At 37.7% G+C, this 22,057-nt stretch overlaps 1 protein-coding gene across 1 annotated transcript in view; it reads right to left on the bottom strand.

Annotated features, from left to right (window-relative positions):
• PDK3 (pyruvate dehydrogenase kinase 3) overlaps nucleotides 1-22,057 on the bottom strand; it is a 50,438-nt gene that overhangs the window by 17,338 nt on the left and 11,043 nt on the right. The window contains exons 2-4 of the mRNA XM_021552978.2: nucleotides 14,530-14,671; nucleotides 7,859-7,930; nucleotides 165-349 (exon numbers count right to left, since the gene is read on the bottom strand). Coding sequence (XP_021408653.2) covers nucleotides 165-349; nucleotides 7,859-7,930; nucleotides 14,530-14,671 — 399 coding nt within the window. The remainder of the gene's footprint in view (nucleotides 1-164; nucleotides 350-7,858; nucleotides 7,931-14,529; nucleotides 14,672-22,057) is intronic.

Below are 22,057 nucleotides of genomic sequence, written 5' to 3'. Positions count from 1 at the left end.
TTCTAATCATTGCAAAGTACCAAATTAACCAGTTGCCAGTATCTCTTTTGCCATGATTAGCATAGAATAGTCATGAGTAAGGAAAAAAAATACAAAACAAAGCTTTATCTTCAGATTTACAAGCAATGACTGAGTTTTCAAGCAAGAGAAAAGCAATTACTTACTGTGTTGGTTAATAAGCATACGGAAAGAGATGCGGTTGGTGTAGAATCTATCTAGAAAATACTGGATGTTACTGCTAACAAATGGATCAAAGCCATATTTTTCCTTGTATTCAATCACCCCTTGTGCCATGGTTGGAACCACGTCATTGTGTCTGTTCCTGACTTTAATTAAAACATCTAAAAAGCTGGAGGAAACAAAATTAGAAACAGATTGTTAGAAATAAAATTACACTCAACAACAGCATAACCATATTATCTGTTTACTGTGCCTCCCAGTCAAGAACAAAATATCACAGGGAAAATACGAAAATATAGTACCTAAACAAGCCTATTTGAAGAGAAGTATTTGATCAACCTCTCACTCACAAGACCTGTGAAACATTTAGAGCCCCAAATTAAGTTATTCCTCCCACAAATATTCCTTGAAATTAAATCAATCTCTCTCCAATACTGATGGATAGCAAAATATTCATGTGCACTACCATAACTGTCATGCCCTAAAACTCCTAACAGTAGCTGAGAGACTGGAAATGAAACTCAGAGGAAAAAACCTGACCACCCTTTATGATTTCCTTAGAAAAAATTGTGTTTTCTTCCCAGCACCTCACCCCATGCAGTGAACTCTGAATGCATTTCCTTCATGTGGCATCTCTTGGGCTGAGTTAGAATCTCAGGACAGTTAATTGTGCGACTTCTCTTCAGTTTCCTCTGACACCACTGGATGGCAGAGTGAATACAACGGAGCTCGGCAACTTTTAGATAACACTCCCGTTGCTTTTAACAAGCATTTCCTTTGAAACAGCTTGGAGGATTGCTGTTTCTCCTGCCAAGGCTGCTAGGCTGCTCAACACCTATGATCTTCAATGTGTTCATCCTTTCTTCCCCCATATGCAAACCCACACATACTTGAAATATCAATTATTAATAGCTTTCTAAAGTGGAAACATGGAAAATCAGTACTACTTAATTCTGCTACATTCTCCAATATTAAATTAATGTTAACACCACAATGTTTATATAATGCTGTTATAGAAAGTACAAACGGTGAAATGCAACTTTCCAGAGAAAGCAAAGCTGAAAGACTTGTTCAATTATGCCTGCATCTGCAACTCTACAGATCCTTTTCCAAAAAACATCAACAGAACATTCTTTGTAGTTTTATAATGAATACTGAAAAGAAATATATTCATTACTTTTATCAAAAGTAGAATATACACTAGCTAATGAAAGAATCATGGAAATCACTGAAAGGTCATCTGGTCCAATCCCCCTGCAAATGAGCAAGGGAAATTACAAAGACCACAAGACGAAAAGAAGACCAGTCATTGGTCACAACATTTAAATTGGATGTTTTCTTCCTTTTCAGCACCACTTAGTCAACACAATATTTTTTTTTTATATCATTCTTAACAAGTGATACACTTTTAAGATAATTTCTCCCACCCTACACTGCCAGCTGCAAAGGAATGGAGGATCCCTTTTTACTAGTTTTTTTCCTGATCCTAAGTCTGGCTACCAGTTTTTGCCTGTGTGTTAACAAACAATTCAGCAGTCTTTCAACACTACTCTGCTGCATTAAAAAAGGGAAGTTTTAACTGCCTAATTCCCCATTCTAAATCCTATCACAGTATAGAATGACTGTTCTCTTACAAGTCTTGCTGACTGGGCAGCTTAGAACATTTAATGCTTAAAACGTTTATAGACCTTATGTGTTTATTGAGTCTTGACTCTGTGTGATCTGTTACCTCTGAGAGGTGATGTCAGAGCCTGGCTGTTCTTGTGCTGCTTCTCTGTTTCTGAGCAACAAGGCCCTAGCAAAGGGCAGGGCTGGAAGCAACATTTCCAGTCACATCTGAAACAGAACTGACAACACTCTCTCCTAACTGTTGTTTGCTCTGCTATTTGTTTTTAAATATCTTCACTAACCAAAATATATACCTGATGCCAAGAGGGCAAGTTGTTCACTGATATCCCACTACAAAAGTGCTTAAATGCACAGAGCATGCCAAAGGGCAAAGGGCTTCGGTTTATCTGCTGCAGATCAGCAAAATCATAGTCAGCATAAAACTAAATATGTAATAAAGGAATGCCTCGCTATTGCACTGATTTGACAAACCTCCTGTTCCATCTTCCAAGATAACTGAGTTCACTCAGTGTTTCCATTAAGCAGATGCTTTTAAAGGAGCAAACACAAGAGGAATACAGGCACATTTCAAAGTAGCAGAAATCGGAACACATCTCCTTAGTCTTAACACTCATTCCTTACACTCCCTCTACCTGCTACACCCCTGAAAGCCACAAAGCTTTTACTGTATTCAAACTGTGGGAGACCATACCAAGGAATTTTTAAACTGTTTACAGGATTAACTAGGAATACTCCAGAACAGCTCTGAAAATTATTTTACCAATTACATTTTTTTGTCCACAATTCTGTGTATTTTCAAAACCACAAAGAATAAATAATGCATTTGCTTTGACAGATAAATAATTCTTAGTAAGAAGCTACTTTAGTTAAGTGAGCTTCAATAGTTTCTGCATTAACAGAAGAATACTTACGGCATTGCCACAGGTGTTAAATAAATGAAGGCTAAAAAATTCTGCTAATACAGGAAATAACTCATGTTGTGATATTCATTAACTTCCTAATAACATGTATATATTATTCTGTTTTGATCTATCACTACAGTACAAGAAAACAAGGATAAGAAAGTCAATATAAAGAAAAAGGGAATTTTTATAGTATCTCTTATGGATAATGTTACCTGAAAGATGAAAAATACAAAAGTGATGAGTAAAAACCCTTTTAAATGCAACACATACAATGGTCTGAGGTTTTTCTCAATGGTTGCTCTTTTTTGAATCAGTGCTAACTGGCAGATGAATATCTTAAGAAAGAGAGGTAAAAGTTCACAATCTGAAAGATTTCTCCACTAGAAAGTATACCTACTTCCAAAGTTCAAAACTAATTAAAGTAGCATTTCACATTACATAAAAGTAACAAATCGGCAGCTTCTTACTCAGATGTACTCCAATATTTACTTAGCTCAAACTGCTTACAGAACCACCATTTTAACTGCAATGCTGCAGAAAGGAAGGTTCTTGTTTACCAAGTTCCTTGTGCATGTTATCTCCGACATGCTGGCAGCTGATGGCCTCAGTGGCTTCCAGCTCCAGGACACTCCCCTGCACACCCTCCCTTGAGAGGGCCACAAAGAGAAAAACCAGCAAAGAAACTCGGGGGTGTAGAGGCTGCACTAAGTGTCCTTTGAAAGCACATGGGAACAGCATGTTTTACAAACCCTTCAATTTTTGAAACACAGCTTCAGCCTCTGTGTGTTTACTGGATAGTGACATCTTGGGAAATTTCCAAAACTTCTGCTCACTTGCACCCTTCACCATGTGTGGACACCTTATCTAAGGGCTCCTGTTATCACACTGTTTGGCAAAACTGCAGAAAAACTTCCACCTGACCCCTCTACAGCTAAAAAAGGTTTTTGTGTTATCAAAAAGGTAAAAGTAACCTACCATTTGACAAATGCCCATACTACTGACAGTGACAGCAATGTGGCAATGCTGCAGTGAGGCTTCATAAAGTCTGCTAACCAAGAGAAGGAAATAGAAAAACTGAAACACTTTGAAATGCTTCATTAGAACAATGCCAATGGAAAAAAAAATCTCTTCAAAGGATTTTGTCCAACATTCACAAAAAGGTAAAGATCATGAACATCCCTTTGCCCAATTAATACACTAGGAGCAGAGAGAAGCTGGGCCAGTCTGAAAAACATCAGCTTTAGTTTTGTCTCTGCACCAACTACTATAACCACTCACCCTTCTCCATTGCAGGGGCACTGCTGCCTTTGTTGGCCCCACACTAACATTTTGGGGACCACAGAGCTCAAAGTGGGCTATTCTACTACATCCATTTCCCAATTCACTTCACTGTGTGGCCTCACACACAGCTGTGCCAGTACACGGATGACATCTATAATACCATAACATTAATACAAAAAATGGTTTCCCCAGAAAGAGAGCTCTAACTCTGAGAATACCACAGCAGGCTCCCCAGAGAAGCAGCGATAAAACCACAAATAGTCAGGGAACAGTCTTCTGTTCAACTGATAAAAGCATTGCACCATTTTAAAAAACAGTAATTTAAGAACTACTGCCAACATTGAGAGAGCACATCTGTGGATATCCAACCTCCATGAATGATCAGTTTAGCTCTCCTTCTCTCCTCTGCTACTGCTACCCTGAGTAGCCAGAACAGATACAGAAGTAAGTCCACCTCAGCTGACAGGAAGCCAAACAAAGCAATCTTTAATTCCTAAAAATCAACTGCTCTGTTATTCTTCATATTTTTTGAGTGTCTGAAGTGGACAGGCATGGATCATGTTCAGTTCCAAAGAGAAGCTGCTGGGATGGTACTGGAACAAAGGCACTTCCACCCAGGCAAGACTCACATCCTGTGACTCTAGTTAAGGGAGAAGAGATGGAGCCATCATGAAATGCCTAAATCACCCGATATCCCACAGGCCTCGGACAAGGATGGTCATTCAATGACCAAAGGATGCAAGGCTGGGTCTTCTGTACTATGAGCCATATACCCTGTAACATTCACATGTAAAGTGTGCTGTTCTAAAGCATGTTCCACACAGGAACAGGACAGTGGAAAGGAGCCAAGAGATGAAGCTGCTCCAGCCCCTTGTTATAGGCTGCTCTTGGCAAGAGCAGAGGTACCCCACAGATACTGCCTGCAAAAAGGGCTCTGGTCCAAATGACCAGACATACCTTATAATCTTCCACGTTTTTCTTTAAGCAAACCAATCTGGTTAAAGAAAAGAACTATTCCTATTTAAGTATCCCTAAAGACACTTAAATAAAGTGTCTTCTAGGACTTAAAGTCCTAGATAAAGGAATTACAAATTCCATATGTAATGGCACATGCAATCAGGAAAGAACAGAAAACTTTTATGCAAATGTGATTTAACTCAAATGTGGGGGTTTTCCACACTGAAAAGCAGCATTCCTTATATTTCTGATCATACTGATGCCCTTCTGACCACAAGACATAAAAACAGGATAGGGCTAGATAGCAGCAACATGGAATACTGACACAGGAGTTGAGAAATTTGTTAAGATTTATCTCTGTTATCATAAGATAAATATGGACATAGTTAAGAGCATTTTTGAAAGATGTAGTTTGGAAATAATATTTTAAAAAGTCTAATTACAGTTCAATATGCAATTAAATGGCATAGCCGTCACTAAGTTAGGAATAGATTACATCCCAGAGCAGGAAAGTAAATTTGACTTTCTAATCTTAGATAGTCTATCCAATACTGCCAAAAAGAATAAATCTGCTCTTTAATCAGATAATACATTTTTAATCTCTTTTCAAAAGTCAAATGCAGTATAGAAGACAACTCTTATTATCAAAGACCATAGCTGAACTTCACCTCAGTAGATAGCAACAAATTCCATGCATCCTTATTTTATGTACTTAATTACACAGAATAGAATAATTGCAAGATTTCAAAGCTGCTAACAAACAGTTATCCTAAATGATATTGATATTTGCTTCATTATGAAATATTTGTTCTACTAGAGCATCGCAAGCAATATTTGCAGTTCCCATGAAACAGTATCAAGCATGCCATATCCAAATGGCAGAATCAGATAATTCATGTGTTAATTGTTAGAGTAAAACTACATCTCCAAGAGAACTACTCATTAGCCTTTATTTATTATACTGTGATCTACCTTGACCTCTGAAGTTAATAAAAAGCTGAAATTCAGTTACCTAAACACAGAACACCAAAGATGGTTTCAGAAGTTACAAGACCACCTTATCTCAACCCACATATCCAGGACATTACAGGCTTAAAAGAACCTGTGTTACATTTGACAAGCTCATTCAGGTGTTTAGGACAGCTCATGCCATCTCAAAGGGCAACAGACACCTAAGTTTTGGTAACTTAACCCCATAAAGGAAAGCCTGCTGATAAACTAGTCACAAACAGAAATTCCTGTGTCATCAGCAAACTGTAACTACAGAATCACAAAATGTGACACCTAGAGGTGGCTGAAATATTGATTTATCCTCTACAGAATATGCATGCCTAGAATGCCACTAAATCTATCTAATCTATTTATATAAGCTTTTTAAATGGATGCTCTGTAGCCTTTAGTCTGTTCTCATTAATATTACAATCTTTAATTTTTGCCCTGCACACATTCTCAACTTTAATAAAAAACAGGCATTTTTTAATTCTCCAATTCTTAAGTTAGAGCAACAAATTATCCTTTATTACAGTGACCTTATTTTTTGGCACACACAGACTTCCGGTGACTCCAGTATCTTTTTTTTGCCAGTCTAGACAAATGCCTTCAGCATTATTCAGAGGTAGAACTATCCAAGTCTCTAAATCTTGTTCCTTTCATATCAGTGCTGTCCATGAGTGTTTTAATTTCTTAAAAGGCAGTACCCAGAACTGCAGGCAGCATTCCAGCATAGTACTCACTCTGAGTAAATGGTTACTTTCCCCTTGTTCAATAGCACTACAATTCAGGCAGTTTTTACTCCATATGGCTCCTTCTACAGCTCTGACATGCAGGGAACTTCATACTCCTGCACTTGAGCTTCTCCTACATGTATTGGTTGAAACACAAAAGCTAAAGTGTCAAGATCTCAGATAACATGCTTACAACCAAAAGTGCACAACATTTGGAGTGCAGCACCTCCCAAAACCCTTATTTAACCTATGTAACAACACAATTCATGTATATGAAGTTTGCTGAAGGCAAAACACCATTTTTGCACAACACAGGCCACATGGTGCACAAACAGAACAAGATGTTTTATGAAACTCTCTATAAAGCACTGCTTGATCATGCAGGATTTTAGAGGTTAAAAATAAATCCAAAAGACAAACTACCCTACGAAAGCTAATTAATCAAACAAAAAAACTGCAAGAAGTAATGTCCTGAAACAAAGTTGACTGCTATAGGTACAGAGTAGCAACAGACCTGAGTGTTGGACAGGTGTGTATGTGCGTTTCGTTGTTTTGTTTTCAAGTCTCTGATGCATATGTTGCACCTGCTGCTCTCACATGTGGGATTCTTCTGTTTTATACATACACATTTCAAGGAAATATTCTAATGGTAATTTTAATATAACTTTGTTGATTAAGAAAATTGGCTAAGTTTTCCTTTATTTTCAAGTAACGTTATTCAGTGACGTAGGTGAACACCACTAATTGAAGTCCATTAAAAAAGCTTTTAGATAAAAACAATGGCTGACACATTAGAATGCTTTCAAACTGGGGGAAAAAACATCAAACTATTAATGTATTAACATACTTTATACAGAACAGAGCACTAAGCTCAATGTATACTAAAATTACATTTTCATCTTAGGTATCTGATACACAAATACAGTCTCCATCCATGTTGTTTTCTCAATACAGCCTTGAAGGAAGCATTTCATGCCATTTCTTAAACTACCGGTCTGCATAAATACAAAATATACTGTTCAAAAGCACTTAGATACCTACAGTCTACTCCAGATTACAATTTTATCTTTTGCCATACATATTCTAACTTACAAATAAAGTAACTGTTTTCCTATAGTACAAAAACACCTGGTATTTGAGACACATTTTATAATGGACTGTGAGAAAAAATAAATTACTCACTCATCCAGAACATGAGGATCCTCAGGACTTTTATTTTCGTATTCTAAAAGCTCCAGGAAACTCTGCATGTACCTGAAATAAGCAAAAATTATAAAAGGAGAATTAAAATATTTAAATATAAATACTTTTGAATTTCTTTTGTTTTAAGACTACATGGTCATGTAAAAGTAACAGATGCACAGTACACAGTTCTATTCAAAGACTAAAAGTAAGTGGGATGCTGCAACAAAGGGGAAGAAAGGAACTACAATATATTATATTAAGAAGTATTACTTATGACCAGGAAAATTGTTATATAAATGAAACTGAAGTTAACAGGAGCAAAACCTCTTTACAGGTACATCTATAATTTCAAGTAGTATTTAATTTTTCCACTCATCTACTCTGTACTGATGTTAGTTTTTTCCCATATTCCTCAGAGAGTCCAAGTTTTCTTTCAAAATAAAGCTCAGAGGAACACTCCCCAGAAGACACAATAACAGGACTGCACCAAGCTGGTCCTACTAGAGTTCTCCAGGAGAGCACACCCATTCACACACTCCCACAGCTCCTCTGTGTGACACAACCCTTGGTTTCACAAAAACCCCTCTTACACAACACAGCTCTCTCCTGCCTCAGACATTTGGTTCACAGGAGATTAACTGAGGCTTAGAGCCCCGGAGGTACCACAGAGGACCCAAATGAGAACCCCTCAACATGAAGGTGGCCAGCCTGCTCTGCAGGGCACTGGCCCAACACCAGCCACTCACAAATTCTGCCACTCACACACAGTGCTGCACCTCAGCACCAGCTATCGCCCCTGGAGTGACATTCAGCAGCACAGATGGAGCTTTAAGGACTACAGAACCAGGACCTATTTCCTGAGGTAAATCACACAAGGAATCAATCACACATTTTTAAAAGGGAGGGTTTCAATGTTACCCTCCCTTCACTCCTGGTTAAGCACTGCCACTCAAACTATCAACACTAATCAGATGTTAATCACATGTGCCTGTCAACAGCTCAAACTCCCACCAGTGGTGAAATAGACGAAAAACTAAACAAACCTTACTTTCACATGAAAATAACTAACCGAAAGGTCTAAACAGCTAAAGCCAACACAAGAGAGAAAAGATAACCACAGAGCCTACACAAGGAAATAGCAAAACATGTAACCAAACCTCTCCTTTTTCAGTAGCATATGCTTAAGCTCTTTTGGTACCAGTTCTATTAACACCAGTGTAATAAGGCTATGAAACTTCCCCGGGCATCTTCAAGCTACAGTGAAGCTTAGGACAGCACTGTTGTCTATGTGACTCCCTCTAGAGCCACATGTCACTTATTCCATCTCCATTTCAAGCTTCAACCACAGGTCACTGCCAACACTCCTCAGGGACACTGACATTTTCAACATGGTCAGCACAGGAACACCAGCTCCTGTCCCTCAGTGTATTTGTGCCCTCCTGCAAACATCAGGAACCATTACAGAAATCCCCCAATTATTTGTCACTTTCAAGTAGGGCATGTAGCTCATACCTCTGGTAGTGCTTATTTTAAAATATGTTATTTTATGCTGCTAAGAGATGGCACCAGCTCACAACTACCATGCTCTAAACTCGGCTGATTCACATGCAACAATTAAATCAGGGTCATGCTCACCCACAGAGGTACATGTTCTTCAACCCCCACCTGCCACTGTATAATACTATCAAAGTCCTGTTTCCGAAAGGCACCACCACACTTGAGAAGCAAAGGCTGTTTTTAATACAGACCTCCTACAATAAATGCCAAACATCAGCAATCCTGTGCAGACACAAGGACAAAACAACAATGAAGGCTGAAGGTAGCTGATACCCGATTTTTGTACTGTGCAGATTTGACTGGTTGCCTGCCATTACTGGAGAAATTACGGAAACAGGCAATGCTTTTCCTTTAGAGTTCTCTCCTTCCAATTCTAAGGTAAAGGAAATACCTCTTTAGAAGTCAAGTTCATTAGCAAAAGCACTGTATCCAGCAAATCCGCTCAGAGAAAAGGTGAACTTCAGAGTCACTCAAATTTCTTCCAAGCCTGTGACTAAACCAAGCTAGAAAAAAATAACTTCATGTCAAACAACCCTAACCCACTGCTCAGTGCCTACCACTGCACATCACCCAGTCAGTAACACCCTGTCTCTTTAAGTCTCAGAAAAGAAACTCAAGAGGTCCAAGTGCTGTACACCTTTTTCTTTATGCAGGTGTGATTTCCAGTTTGTACACCAAATTCAGCCCCTCGCCCCACTCCCTCTCTCCCAAACAGCTCAAAATTAGAAATTAAGAAAAAATATGTTTAAAAGGAAATTAGTAACTCTGATCTTAATGACCACCACCATTACACTCTGAGGACAGGTGAGCATCCAGCAATACAGTTCATTCCTGTTAAAGTGTGTGCAAAAAAGTCATTCCTTTTTCATACAATCCATCTACTTCCTTGCATTTTTTTTAACTTGTAGATGCAGAGAGAGATAAATGAAGATAGTAAACACAGGATTTATTAAGCAATGAAAAGCAAGACCTTGTGAAGTTGAAACATAATTCACACACAATTATCAGCCAGAAAGAACAAAAAAGTACCAGAATTATGAATGATTTGCTGTATCGTTAATAAATCAATATAACTATACAAAATACAAATAAAAAAAATCCAGTATATATGAGAAAAAGAGAATGTGAGTTATATATCGCTATATTTGGTGAGTCATCAAACACAGAAATCAAAGTCCATGTCCTTCAAACATATTGTCTTTCCGGTGTTTAATTTTTTATCACAATACACTACAATTTATTGGGCAAGCTCTTCGGTGTCAAGCACCCTTTTACCTTGTTCTTCTGTTAATTACTGCCACGTAGAATGAATTCTTGTTAGTCTGCCAAATGCAATAATTTTAGAATGGCATATTTCCTACATGAAAGCACTGCAAAAGCCCATAATGTCAGCTCTGGGTTTTCACAAAAAATTCATGCAAGATACTTCTGCTTTTTTCCTGATGTGTACTTCACTAAGATTTTCCTTTACAATCATTTTAATACCAAAGCACTAAAATGATAAATCTCCATGGTAACACAATCTTGCTAGTATACTCTCAATGTAGAAAATAGAGAAAAAAACTATTATTAATCCTCAAATTGTATATATTTCGCTAATGGGTGTTTCCCAAGAGAGAAATGGAAATTTATAGCATTTTCTAAGGAAAAGCACTAGAGAAAAATAGAGAAATTCTCTCCCATAAACAAATGCAAATTTTAGATATAACTGAGTAATATACTGTGCAAACCTCACACTTACCTTTGATATTTTATAAGGTCTAACCTTATCCATTGTAAGGTTTTATTGTAACTATTTTCCCTCATCACATTAGTGATCATATCCTTTATTAAACAATTGTGCCATATGTTCAATATCCTACCTGCACTTTAGGTATAGTGCCCTCTCAAAGCTGGCCAAAAAAAGCCCCACTTTGTTGGATCAAGCAAGTTGCCCTTTGATTGTGAAAAGCTGAAAACAAGGTGCTGATTGTTGATCTGCCTGCTGTTTGCAACCATTGCAGTTCACAGCCACAACATATTAACTGTGTTTCAGTCTTGAGTCACTTTATTCCTTCCCTATTGCTTGCGAAAGATACACACACATTAAGTTCTGAACTCAAACTGGGACAGAGCTGATGTTTTACCTTTACTGAAATGCAAAACTATGATTTTTGGTTTGCTCAGAGTTCACTCTGGGCAATGCCAGCTTTATTCAGGAAAGTGTAGCTGAGCAGTACAAAGGAAGGAGAGTGGTCTTGCCTCTCCTCAGTGCTGCACACATCAGGCTAAGGAACCCAGAAAGGAAGGAGAAAAAAAACCAACAGGGCACCTTTCCCAAGAGCAATCAAGCAATCAGCTGTAAAATGGGATAGGCATCGAAGCACAGGAAGCAAAGTGCCTCCAGCATGGCCATGGAGATGGATTGGAGAAGGAGAGAACAGGCCTTGCCTGCAGCAGGGAGCAGCAAAACCAGGCTGCCTCCCAGGGGAGCCACAAGGGTGGGAAAACTGACACAATCCGGAATGTTTGCTGGCTGGAAGCAGAGAGAATTGACGGGAAAGGTTCAATCCTCACTGTAGGCAGGCCTGATTTCTTATTTCTCTATTTTCAGAGCCACTTCAATTTAAAAGTCTAATAAAACCCACCTTTAACATTAGGACCTTTTTATATTAATCTTTGGCATGCTGGCATTAAGGAATAGATTGGGAACTCAAAAGTTAAAACTCCAGATAATTTTGAGTCTCATCAAAAAAACATAAAAATATACACTTGCTAGTGTGAAGTTGTAGCAAAAATGAAACAAACATGCTTGTGACTATAAAAATTACTAAATATTAGCAAATAAATATATTAAAGTAAATAAGGAATTAAATGCCTTGATAACTTGTGCCAAACGTACAACAGATTTTTGCTTGCCTATTAATGAACTGCCAAGCTTCCTCAACCTATGGCATAGCAAAAACAAAGGATCGTGGAGTCTGACCCTCAAATAAAGATTTTCTTGAAGCAGTTTTGAAGTGCATCAATAAGGGTTTTTTTCATTTTACAAGCTCACTTAACAGCTGAACAACTAAATTTGTATTCATTTGTTCTACTACATAAAAATCAGGAATTTCATTCTGGGTATCTCTAAACTTTAGGTTCAGAAACTAAAAATGTGTTTCAAAACCTGCTATCAGCATAGCTGCATAATACTCAAGGTCATTCACACTGAAGTTAATAAAACTTTGGCCTTTCTAAAATATAAATGTAGAAGTAAATTTTGCCCAAGGTTCACCATCAGGACTTACAAACTACAGGTAAATTTTTAATTAAGTAATTAAAAACCTCTGAACAGAAAAAGAAGAACTAAGCTCTTTCAAATCCACACCTATAATCGGGGGGGGGGGGGAGGGGGGAAGCTACAATTACTTTTCTTATTTTTAGCATAAGATAAAAATATTCTCACATAATCTCAATGAAGATACCCCTTTCCACAAAAACTCTTTGTTAACTATGGATCAAAATTACAAGAAAATTATGGAAAACACTTTGATTTCAAACTTCCATCTCTGGGCTTGATGTCCATTCTGATTTCTTCAGCACATTTCAGTCTGGTATTTTAGCCTGTCCAACAGATAACTACTGATCTACAGCTGTGATAGTGCAAACCACATTGTCATATAACACAATACTGCTTTTTTTAATTTGGAGTTTTGGGGGTTTTTTTACCTTTTTTTAAAATCGGTAATATCTATTGTGGCCACAGAAATCATCACAAGTCCTCAAACCTCTCCAACAAAAATTCTGAAGGAGGCCTCCACTCTGAACTCCCATTCAGTTCCTTTGCCAGAGGGACCCAAATGTTGCTTAGCTCCGTATAGGCAGGGCAGAAGCACAAGCCACAGCACAAACATTTGGATTAGAAGTATTATGCTGCAGTCACTACAGAAAAAATATTTCCTTTTCTTCATTCACCTCTTTGCCCACATTTCATTAAAGACAGCTTCACAAATCAACCAGATTTCATTATAGACAAAGCTTCACAAATCAACCAGATTAGAAAAGCCTAAAAGGCCTGCATATTATCTACTCTTTCCTACAAGCACAACAACTTCCTGTGACATCAGACAGACAAGCCTTCAAACCTTGCAAGCTGCCACCTAACCACAAAGTGATTGTGTGGCTCCACATTTCACATCATCTCATTTTCTCACTCACTTTAAGCACTTCATCACTGTACTTGAAGTGGTCATCAAGACATCCACTGCTACCTTGCAAAGACAAACACAATACCATATATCCTAATTTAACTTTCTAAGTCTGAAGGTTGAATAGAAGACCCAAGCCAGCAGTCAATGTACAGTCAGCACAGAAGCTCTTGACTCAAGGGCTATGACTGAATTTAACACAAGCCTACAACAATAGTTACTTTTACAGTTAAATAAGCTGCTACTCACAAAGTGACTTCTGTTGTATACTGCAAAAATATTTTTACAAAAAAGTATTTGCAAGATATTAACAGGTAAATGGATAATCAGTTCCCCATGAACAATGATTTTTTTGTGCTTATACATCCAAGGCAGCAGTCTCTAAATCTCAACAAAAATGCAATTAGGCTAGAAATTACCATGGAAAAGATGGCAGGACTTTGAATCACTTTGAATCCATGCTAGTTTTTACAATGGAGAATGTTGTTTACTGGATGACACGAGATTTTTGACACATTCCATAACTTACACTGAATACCCAGTTGTTTTTAAAGATTTACCAGTGAGAAAAACAGATGAGGTTTTAACTTCCTGTTAGTTTTTTTGACAAGGGAAGAATAAGGAGAAAGAACAGCTGTTTCAAGAAGCCATGAGTGCAATATGGTAAGGAATATTTAAAAAACTTGCTCTGGAAGCTACAGACTCATTTGAATTAACCTGGGAGACAACAGTATGTTTTACTAACTTACAAATCCTTAGCTAGGATCCAGATTATAGTATATAGTCAACATCAGACAGAAGATGAAACTTCATTTGACAAGCCACACTATAAACAATTCAAGGCAGAAAACTGACCGATTCAGAAGAATGCAGCAATTCATAGTTGCAAGCAGAACACATACAGTGTTAGTTTTCCAATCCACTTTTTCTTTAACTTACCAACTCTGTACCAGCCCAACCGAAGGCCTGTTCAGTAAATTATCAGGCAGCAAATTGACTTCCCTCATGGTGTTCGCCAGTCGCACAGGAAGCTCCTTCCGCAGGAACATGTACGAAGTCTTCTCGCAGGCATTGTCACGACCTGCCAGAAGGAAGGAAAAACAGACACCCATTGCAGCAGATCACATTTTAGACTTCCTAATGTTAGAAGCTTTAAAAAAACCACCTGTGAAAATAAAAAGTTTTAAAGCTATTTCAGTACTCACCTTTACTTTCTTCTCGCTCATGAGACACATTTTAAGCTTTTACCTTCCTAGAGTTTAACACTTTTTGTCTGACATTCTTCCACATTTCACATCATCTCATTTTCTCTCCCATAAACAAAAATCTCTCATCATGTAAATAAAATTCATCAAATACCAAGTATTTGATATTACCTGGAAATAAGACCCCAAAATACTAGTTTTTATTGATACAACTTTTATACTAAAGAGAGCTTTTAAAAAGTAAATGCTGCACACATAAGAAAGGGAAAGGAGTGCAAACAAACGAACAAAACAATGACTACCATTTGCTGATGTTTCATGTCACAAATTGTTCAACCTTTAGTACTTTAACATTTGGGCAGCACCTGGTGAGACCAGTGCAGGCCATCATCCCTCCTAGGACTGACCTATTAGATTCTCACTAGAGACCTGGAAGAAGTCCAGTGCTTATCACCACACTCTCACTTGAAAAGGTCTCAGCTAAGATGAACTTTCACTTTTAGAACACATATTTCAAGGCCAGTATTTTGAAAATAACACATAGAAAAAAAAATCCCAACCATACAGTCAGAAAGCAAATAAATGGATCCAGCAAAATAACAATACCTTGCTGCAGACCTAATGGTAACAACATTCATTTTCTGAAGCCAACTTATACAAATTGACAGACTGACATGACTAAGTGCAATCTTAAGCTAAAGTAGTTACTGAGGATACCACAAATATTTAAAAGGACAAGATATTATGCCACTTGCCCAAGTTTAGATGTTTTAGTTTAGATGGAAGACCAGACTTTTACTTAACATAGTTTTTTGTGTTTTGCATCCTTTAACAAGTGAAGAAAGTTATATCATAACTAATCTCTAAAGAATCCAGGTAAATTAATTTATTTTTAAAGTTCATGTTTTACTTGTAATGAACAGCTAGGATTCTGCTTTCATCTAGGAAAAGAGCAAAGGTCTTTTGTGATGATAACCAGTTCAACCATCTGCAAAATTTCTGAGTGAAGGCATAATGTGAGAGCTGTAAATTATATTCAAGCAAACCAGAAAATGTTAAAAGCACTGCTAGGCACATAATCACTGAGATTTACAATTTGCAAGATTCAAGTACAATGCAACCAGCACAATCAAGGAGATACTTTTTGAGACAGTCCCATTATAATCACAGTTTTCACCTTCTTTGCATAGGTAGCGTGGATTGATGGATTAGCTCCCAAACCCTAACATTTGCCTGGGGAATATGCAGGAAGGATTAAGACTTTTCTTGCTCATTTGGGTATCATCAATCTGGGGCTCATTAAATTCTGAGAGTGCTACCAAATCCAATACAGTTCTTCCAGTAAACGTTTGGACCTATTTTACTTTCTCCCATTTTCACACCTCAATTACAAATACACACATCCTATCAAAATTAGACAAAGGAAACAAGACATTACATTGTTTTCTGTGTAGCACAGTAATGACTTCAGAGCTCAATCTTTCAAGTAATTTCAACAGAGGACAGACACTTGTTTGTTCACTAGTCACTATACAGCAGGTCTTTAAAAACTGAGGCTGAACAGCAGGAAAAACTCTGACTCAGCTCAGTCTAAACCTTATGATGGAAAAACCCCACAGAACAAAGACAACACCTGTTTCTTCCCAAGAATAACGGAGATCAAGTGCAGTGATTCTCTAGGTGACAGAAAGCAAAATGAATAAAAGACAGCCCATGCAGAAAATTAGAAAATTATGAACAAGAACTCACAGCTCATGGGTTGTGCAATGCAAATGAAAGCTGCTACAGGCAAGCATGACTGCCTGAAGAGACCCACACCCTCTCTTCCCACATGCAAGGGCACATCTCCATGCAATCTATCTCACCCCAGCAGCTATAAGCCATCTCCTTTTAAGGAGCTGCCTTGCCCTGTTGTACAGTTACATTTTAGCTACAGAGCCCTTTGGGGTCCCTTTGCATGTTCAGTGCAGAAGAGAAAAGGAAGCTCTGTTTTAAGACTTCCCTGCTTACAAACTTACACTTCAGTGTAAATTCAGCTTATCTGTCTGGCTTGGGGCACATGGTCTTTGTATCAGCTCCTTAGCTGCACTCAGTTTACCTGAGAGCCTCCAGAGAGCAGCTTCAGCATTTAGCATCAGGTCAGGTACCTGCCTGCCAGACAGCACATGCATGGCAAGAGAGAATGGCTACCCACCAGGAGCAGCAGTAATCAGATACCCTCCAGCTTTCAAAGCAAAGGCAAACTGTGTCCTAACACTGCTCCTTGGCTGCTGTTCTCACAGCAACACCTGGACAACCACTTCCATCAAAAGAAGGGACATCACACTGAGTAATAAAGTCCCTTAGTCTGTATGTTAGGTATTTTCTTAATATAATTTATTATAAATTATATGATAGTTGTGATAAAGTCAGCATGTGATAAAGTCAGTCTAAGTTCTAAAGATATTTCCAGAAAACAGCATTCTAATAAGCTGCAATGAAACTTCTGCAAGTTTAGCCATAGTCAGTTTAATTTTTTTTTTTTTTCAAAGGCTGGCTTTAATTTTTTTCTAGCCATTCCATCTATTTTACAATATATACAGCAATTTTTCTGATTTTGTTCTGACTCTAGTAGGGTCAATATACATTGCCAGCATCAGGCTTTTGTCTGAAACAGTACAAGCTAAAGCCAGTCTAAATCTATCAGTTTCAGTTAAAATTATTTTAAAATCACTCTCTTAGGGTTAAAGTGGAAGTTAAGTTTGTGAATAATACCTCCTTGATTTACACCTCAATAAGTTACTCAAGAACACAAATATATGAAACAATGACCCGCTTACCTTTGTATGAATTCAAATGGAAGAAAGAAGAGTCATCCTATGCCCTAGTGCAAACTACACTGCACTAGGCATCAAGGGCTGTATTTAGCTTGTATTTAAAAAAATTTAAACTCTGAAAGTATGCTTTTAAGAAAGTGGAAATGGAAATACTAGAAGACTCAAAGTGAAACACTTCCTATCCACAAAGCCATGAAGAAAATCAAGTAAGGCATCTCATGTTATACAGGGTTCAGAATCTTGCACACATCACCACCATTTGTTTCCTACTGCCTGTAAAACAGCAATAGTTGATTGCAATTGAATAATAATTCAGGTTTGTGGCTTCAAATGGAATAATTGTGCAGAACAAAGTCAGGCATTGAAACAAGTTTCTTTCAACAAGTATCACATTAAAGCAACAAAAAGAACAAACCAGACAGGATGCAACCTCTTTGTTACAGGTCTGCTCTACTGCAGGGAACAAAGCAATCCCATAATACTCTTCCTGGTAGAAAATAACCCTATAAAGTAATTACATTTTCTAAGGGATTAGGTGTTAATTCAGGGTCAAGAGGCTAGATTATCTTCAGATTTTTACTCTTAATGAAGTTGCACTTTCAAACTGATTTAAAAACTCTAAGAACATACCTACAGTGCCTCCAACTTAACCGAGAATTTGATCCAATGGGATAAAGAAGCACACATAAAATATCCCTCTCTACTGGTAAATTACACAAATTTTTGAGCGTCTTCTAAAAGCATAGATGGATGCAAAAGAAATCAAGACAACAACAATAAGACAGTCTGTGACACAGGAATGAGTGAATCTGATGGATTCACCTAAAAATAAAGAACGCAGCCATGCTCTCCAAGGCCTCACAGTTCACTACAGAGAAGGCAGCAGTAACCTATCAAGAACCAAACAAGCATTGGACTCAAACTGCAGAAGATTCAACTCTTAATCTGCACAGACTTCCTGATGGTAAGCACCATAAAAGACAGCAACCAATCTGATTTAGACATGTCTTTTACTAGTGAAGGTAGCCATCTGCCCAAAATTACACTAATCTAGTTGATTCAGTCTCTGAAATGAGATTAGACTGAACACAGCCTAGTATTCAGCATTCTTTGTAGCCCTAATTCTCTCATGACCCAAGAGGAAGAAAGCGATTACCTCATATTTTGTTAACCACTTGCAAAGAGAAAGCAGTGCAAATTTGCACAGGGAAAGAAGTAAAAAGTGGAAACTCTGAATCAAGTCAGAGTTAGAAAAAACACAGCAGAGACTGCATAAATTAAATTATACACTAATAGCTACTTTGACAGAAATATGACAATAAAAAGCAAGATATCTGTGAAGGAACTAATCCTGTAGTTATTACTATTGCATGCATAGCTAGCACAAAAACTGAAAGAAATGTGAAGTGTCACCACAGGTTTAGAAAAAAAAATTAACTGTTTAATAGATATTCTACCACCTTCAATCTTCTGAACAATCTTACCTGTCTGGGCTCATCAGTTGCTCTATGTAAAAGTCACACAGAAAAGCATATTCATGGTCTCCTCTCTGACAATTTCAAACCTTCAGCTCAAAACTAGCATGAAGGAGAAACTGTGATGCTGATCTTGAGTCTATTTTGTTTAAAAACAAGTCAATGTAATACCATGAAAATAAGAAAATACATCAGTCAAATATCTAAGCAGAAATCTCCTGGACTTTACATCAAACTAAGAATTTTCTATTTCTATTTTTTCAGTGTAGCTGCTGTACACGTGACGGACACAGGGCTTGTAAAAATACCATGGGAGTGGTAGCTATACAAACACTGCTGTGGAATGGTCACTGTTCACAAGAGTGAATGTTGGTGGATTTGCTTATGCAGTGAAATATGATAAACCTGAAGAATGATGTGACTGCCACAGCAAAAGTTTAAGTTGAGACTATAAGCAAGCTTACACATTAAAATTTAAAAAGAGTTCACCCAGAATCACATTTAATATTAATCAATTTTTCCAGATATGAAAAAGTGTTACATGCTTCCACCAAAAATGAATCATGCCATTTATTCAACTAGACAGGTATCAGAGGGAGAAAAAAGCCTAATTAAAACGTAGCAATAAAACAGGACCCAGAACCTTTGAGGTAGCACAGGTCACAAAAGCAGACTTGAATGAATTAGAATTTCTGAATGTAATGCCATCAGAAGGGAAAATATTCAAATTGGAGTGTTTCGGGGTTCCACATCAATGTTATCACTGGTGGACCTCCTGTTCAAAGGAAACTCAGGAAACAGAGTTCTACTCTCAGTTTTCTCTACTACTCTCTCCTCTCTGGATTCAACTCTTGTCTAACATTTACTCCTCTCTTCTGTTTCTCACTTTTACCTTTTACTCCACAGTGCTGAGAAATGGAGAACAAATTACTCTTGCAAAGTTCCACTTCGACAAAACTTTTGTTCTGGTTCCTGCAACAAGAAGTATGAACAATGCAGAGGCTTTTCACACACATGCAGCAGGCCCTGATCTAATTCTGGCAAATTCTACCAACTGCCAGAGCAATACTGTACTGTACAAGATCCACATTACAACAGGACTGGTTCCATACATTAGTTCCATTTTGCTGCAGAAGAGGGCAGAAATGCTTTAAGAAACTATGAACTCTGCTTCCAACGCTCTCAGCTCAGCTGCCAGATTCCCACATTCATGAATACCTGTTTGAGAACAGACTCCTGCAACAGTCCTTCACAATGATTGTCAAAGTCACCTAGTTCAAAAACCTACTACAATTGCCACATCCCCAGGTTGTCACTGGACTGCCAAGGTCACATCATAAAAGCATCAGTAGTTTCTGAATATTAACTCATCTGTCAGAGGAGGCAGGAAAAGACAAAACAAAGCGCTCTTTTCAGTCTTTGCACTGCAGGCAGAGGTCTAGTTCTCTCCATTAATTATGTACTGAACAGCAGAGACAGATACTGTACTACTTTGAGACTCAAAAGGAAAGTCCCACCTGTTGCATACAAGAGACTCCATCCAGAATCCATAAAAACAAGATCAGAAACTACTACTGTTGCTTTTAGATAGGGCAAAATAAAGGAAGAAAGACAGGAAAGGAGGAGTGATCAGCCATACCTACTCTCTCCTCTTGAGCTCCCAGAATATTTCATAGCTCCTGTATAGGCAAACAAAACAAAGTGAAAGCAGAAGGATGAATAAATCTTCAAAAGAATATGCAAAAAGATCAATGCATTAGAGGAGACTGGGCAAAAGCTAAAAATAATAACTTGCTGCTGAAGGTAGGAAAACAGAACTTAAGAAGAATAATTGAATTTCAATGATTACACACCACATTTCAGGAACATGGGCTATTTATTAAAAGACAAACAAGCTATGCTTGCAGTCCTAATAAATGTGGCTACAAAGCAAAACCCAGCAAAATAAGCCTGACTTTAAAATCATTCCTATGCCCCAATGGAAATGATTATATTTTCAGCATATTTTCTAGATATTTATCTCACCAAGCATTAAAAATACATAAAGTACACAGGGTTTGTTTGCTTGCTACCAGACAGGGCTTTATAAAACCCAATGAAGATGATGAAGCAAGTGGAAAAGGAACACATAGAATAAAATAGCAGATAATGACACTTGTTGACCCTCACTCCCTACCACAGACTGCATCTAAAAAAATCTGTATTTTGAAACTGGACCTACCAAGCTGAGAAATTCCAAAGTTTCAAAAATGAAACTTGAAGAATTAAAAACAAAAGTATTTTTATATCTAACTTAACTATAATAAACATATCACTTTTATGAAGTCAATTAAGTTCTGGCAAACAACTAACTCCAGAAAACCAGCCTAAAGCCAGAGGAACTGAAGTCTGCAAGTAATCTTTCCCAAATACTTGTTTCTCTTTTTCAGCCCAACTCCCAAGCCTAGTTGGGCCTTTTCAGCCTAGGGGAAAGCACACCAAGAGTGTGCTTAAGTCTTCTCAATCTGCATGGTTTATGTTCACAGGTGAGAACTCAATTATTACCACTGTATGGCCATTGATTTGCCACTCTGTGCCATTCCACTGCTAAGTGAAATCCAAGCTAGGACACCCACATGTTATTTAGCTTTCCAGTTCATTTACCAACAGTCACATGACAGAGCCTATGGCTAAAACAAGGGCTGAAGTACTGAAACAGTTGAGCTTAATAAACTCTTTCCAATTTATGCAATTCAAACACCACATTGAAGAACTCTTTGACTAGCAGGGCAACTGCAATGTTCACTTTCTGTTCCAAAGGAAAATTTCAACACAGCATTCACTCAGGAGAATACACTAGCCTATATCCTGTTGTGTGAATGACCAGACTAAATCCCATTCATAATCAAGGTCTAGACTTTTGAACTTATGAAGTTAAAAAGTAAATACAGCTACTCTTCAATTTGTATACAGAAAAAAATACTTACCTCCA

The sequence above is a fragment of the Lonchura striata genome, chromosome 2, assembly GCF_046129695.1.
Source record: "Lonchura striata isolate bLonStr1 chromosome 2, bLonStr1.mat, whole genome shotgun sequence".
In the NCBI taxonomy this organism is placed as follows: Eukaryota; Metazoa; Chordata; class Aves; order Passeriformes; family Estrildidae; genus Lonchura; species Lonchura striata.
This window is presented reverse-complemented; position numbering and strand designations above follow the sequence as displayed.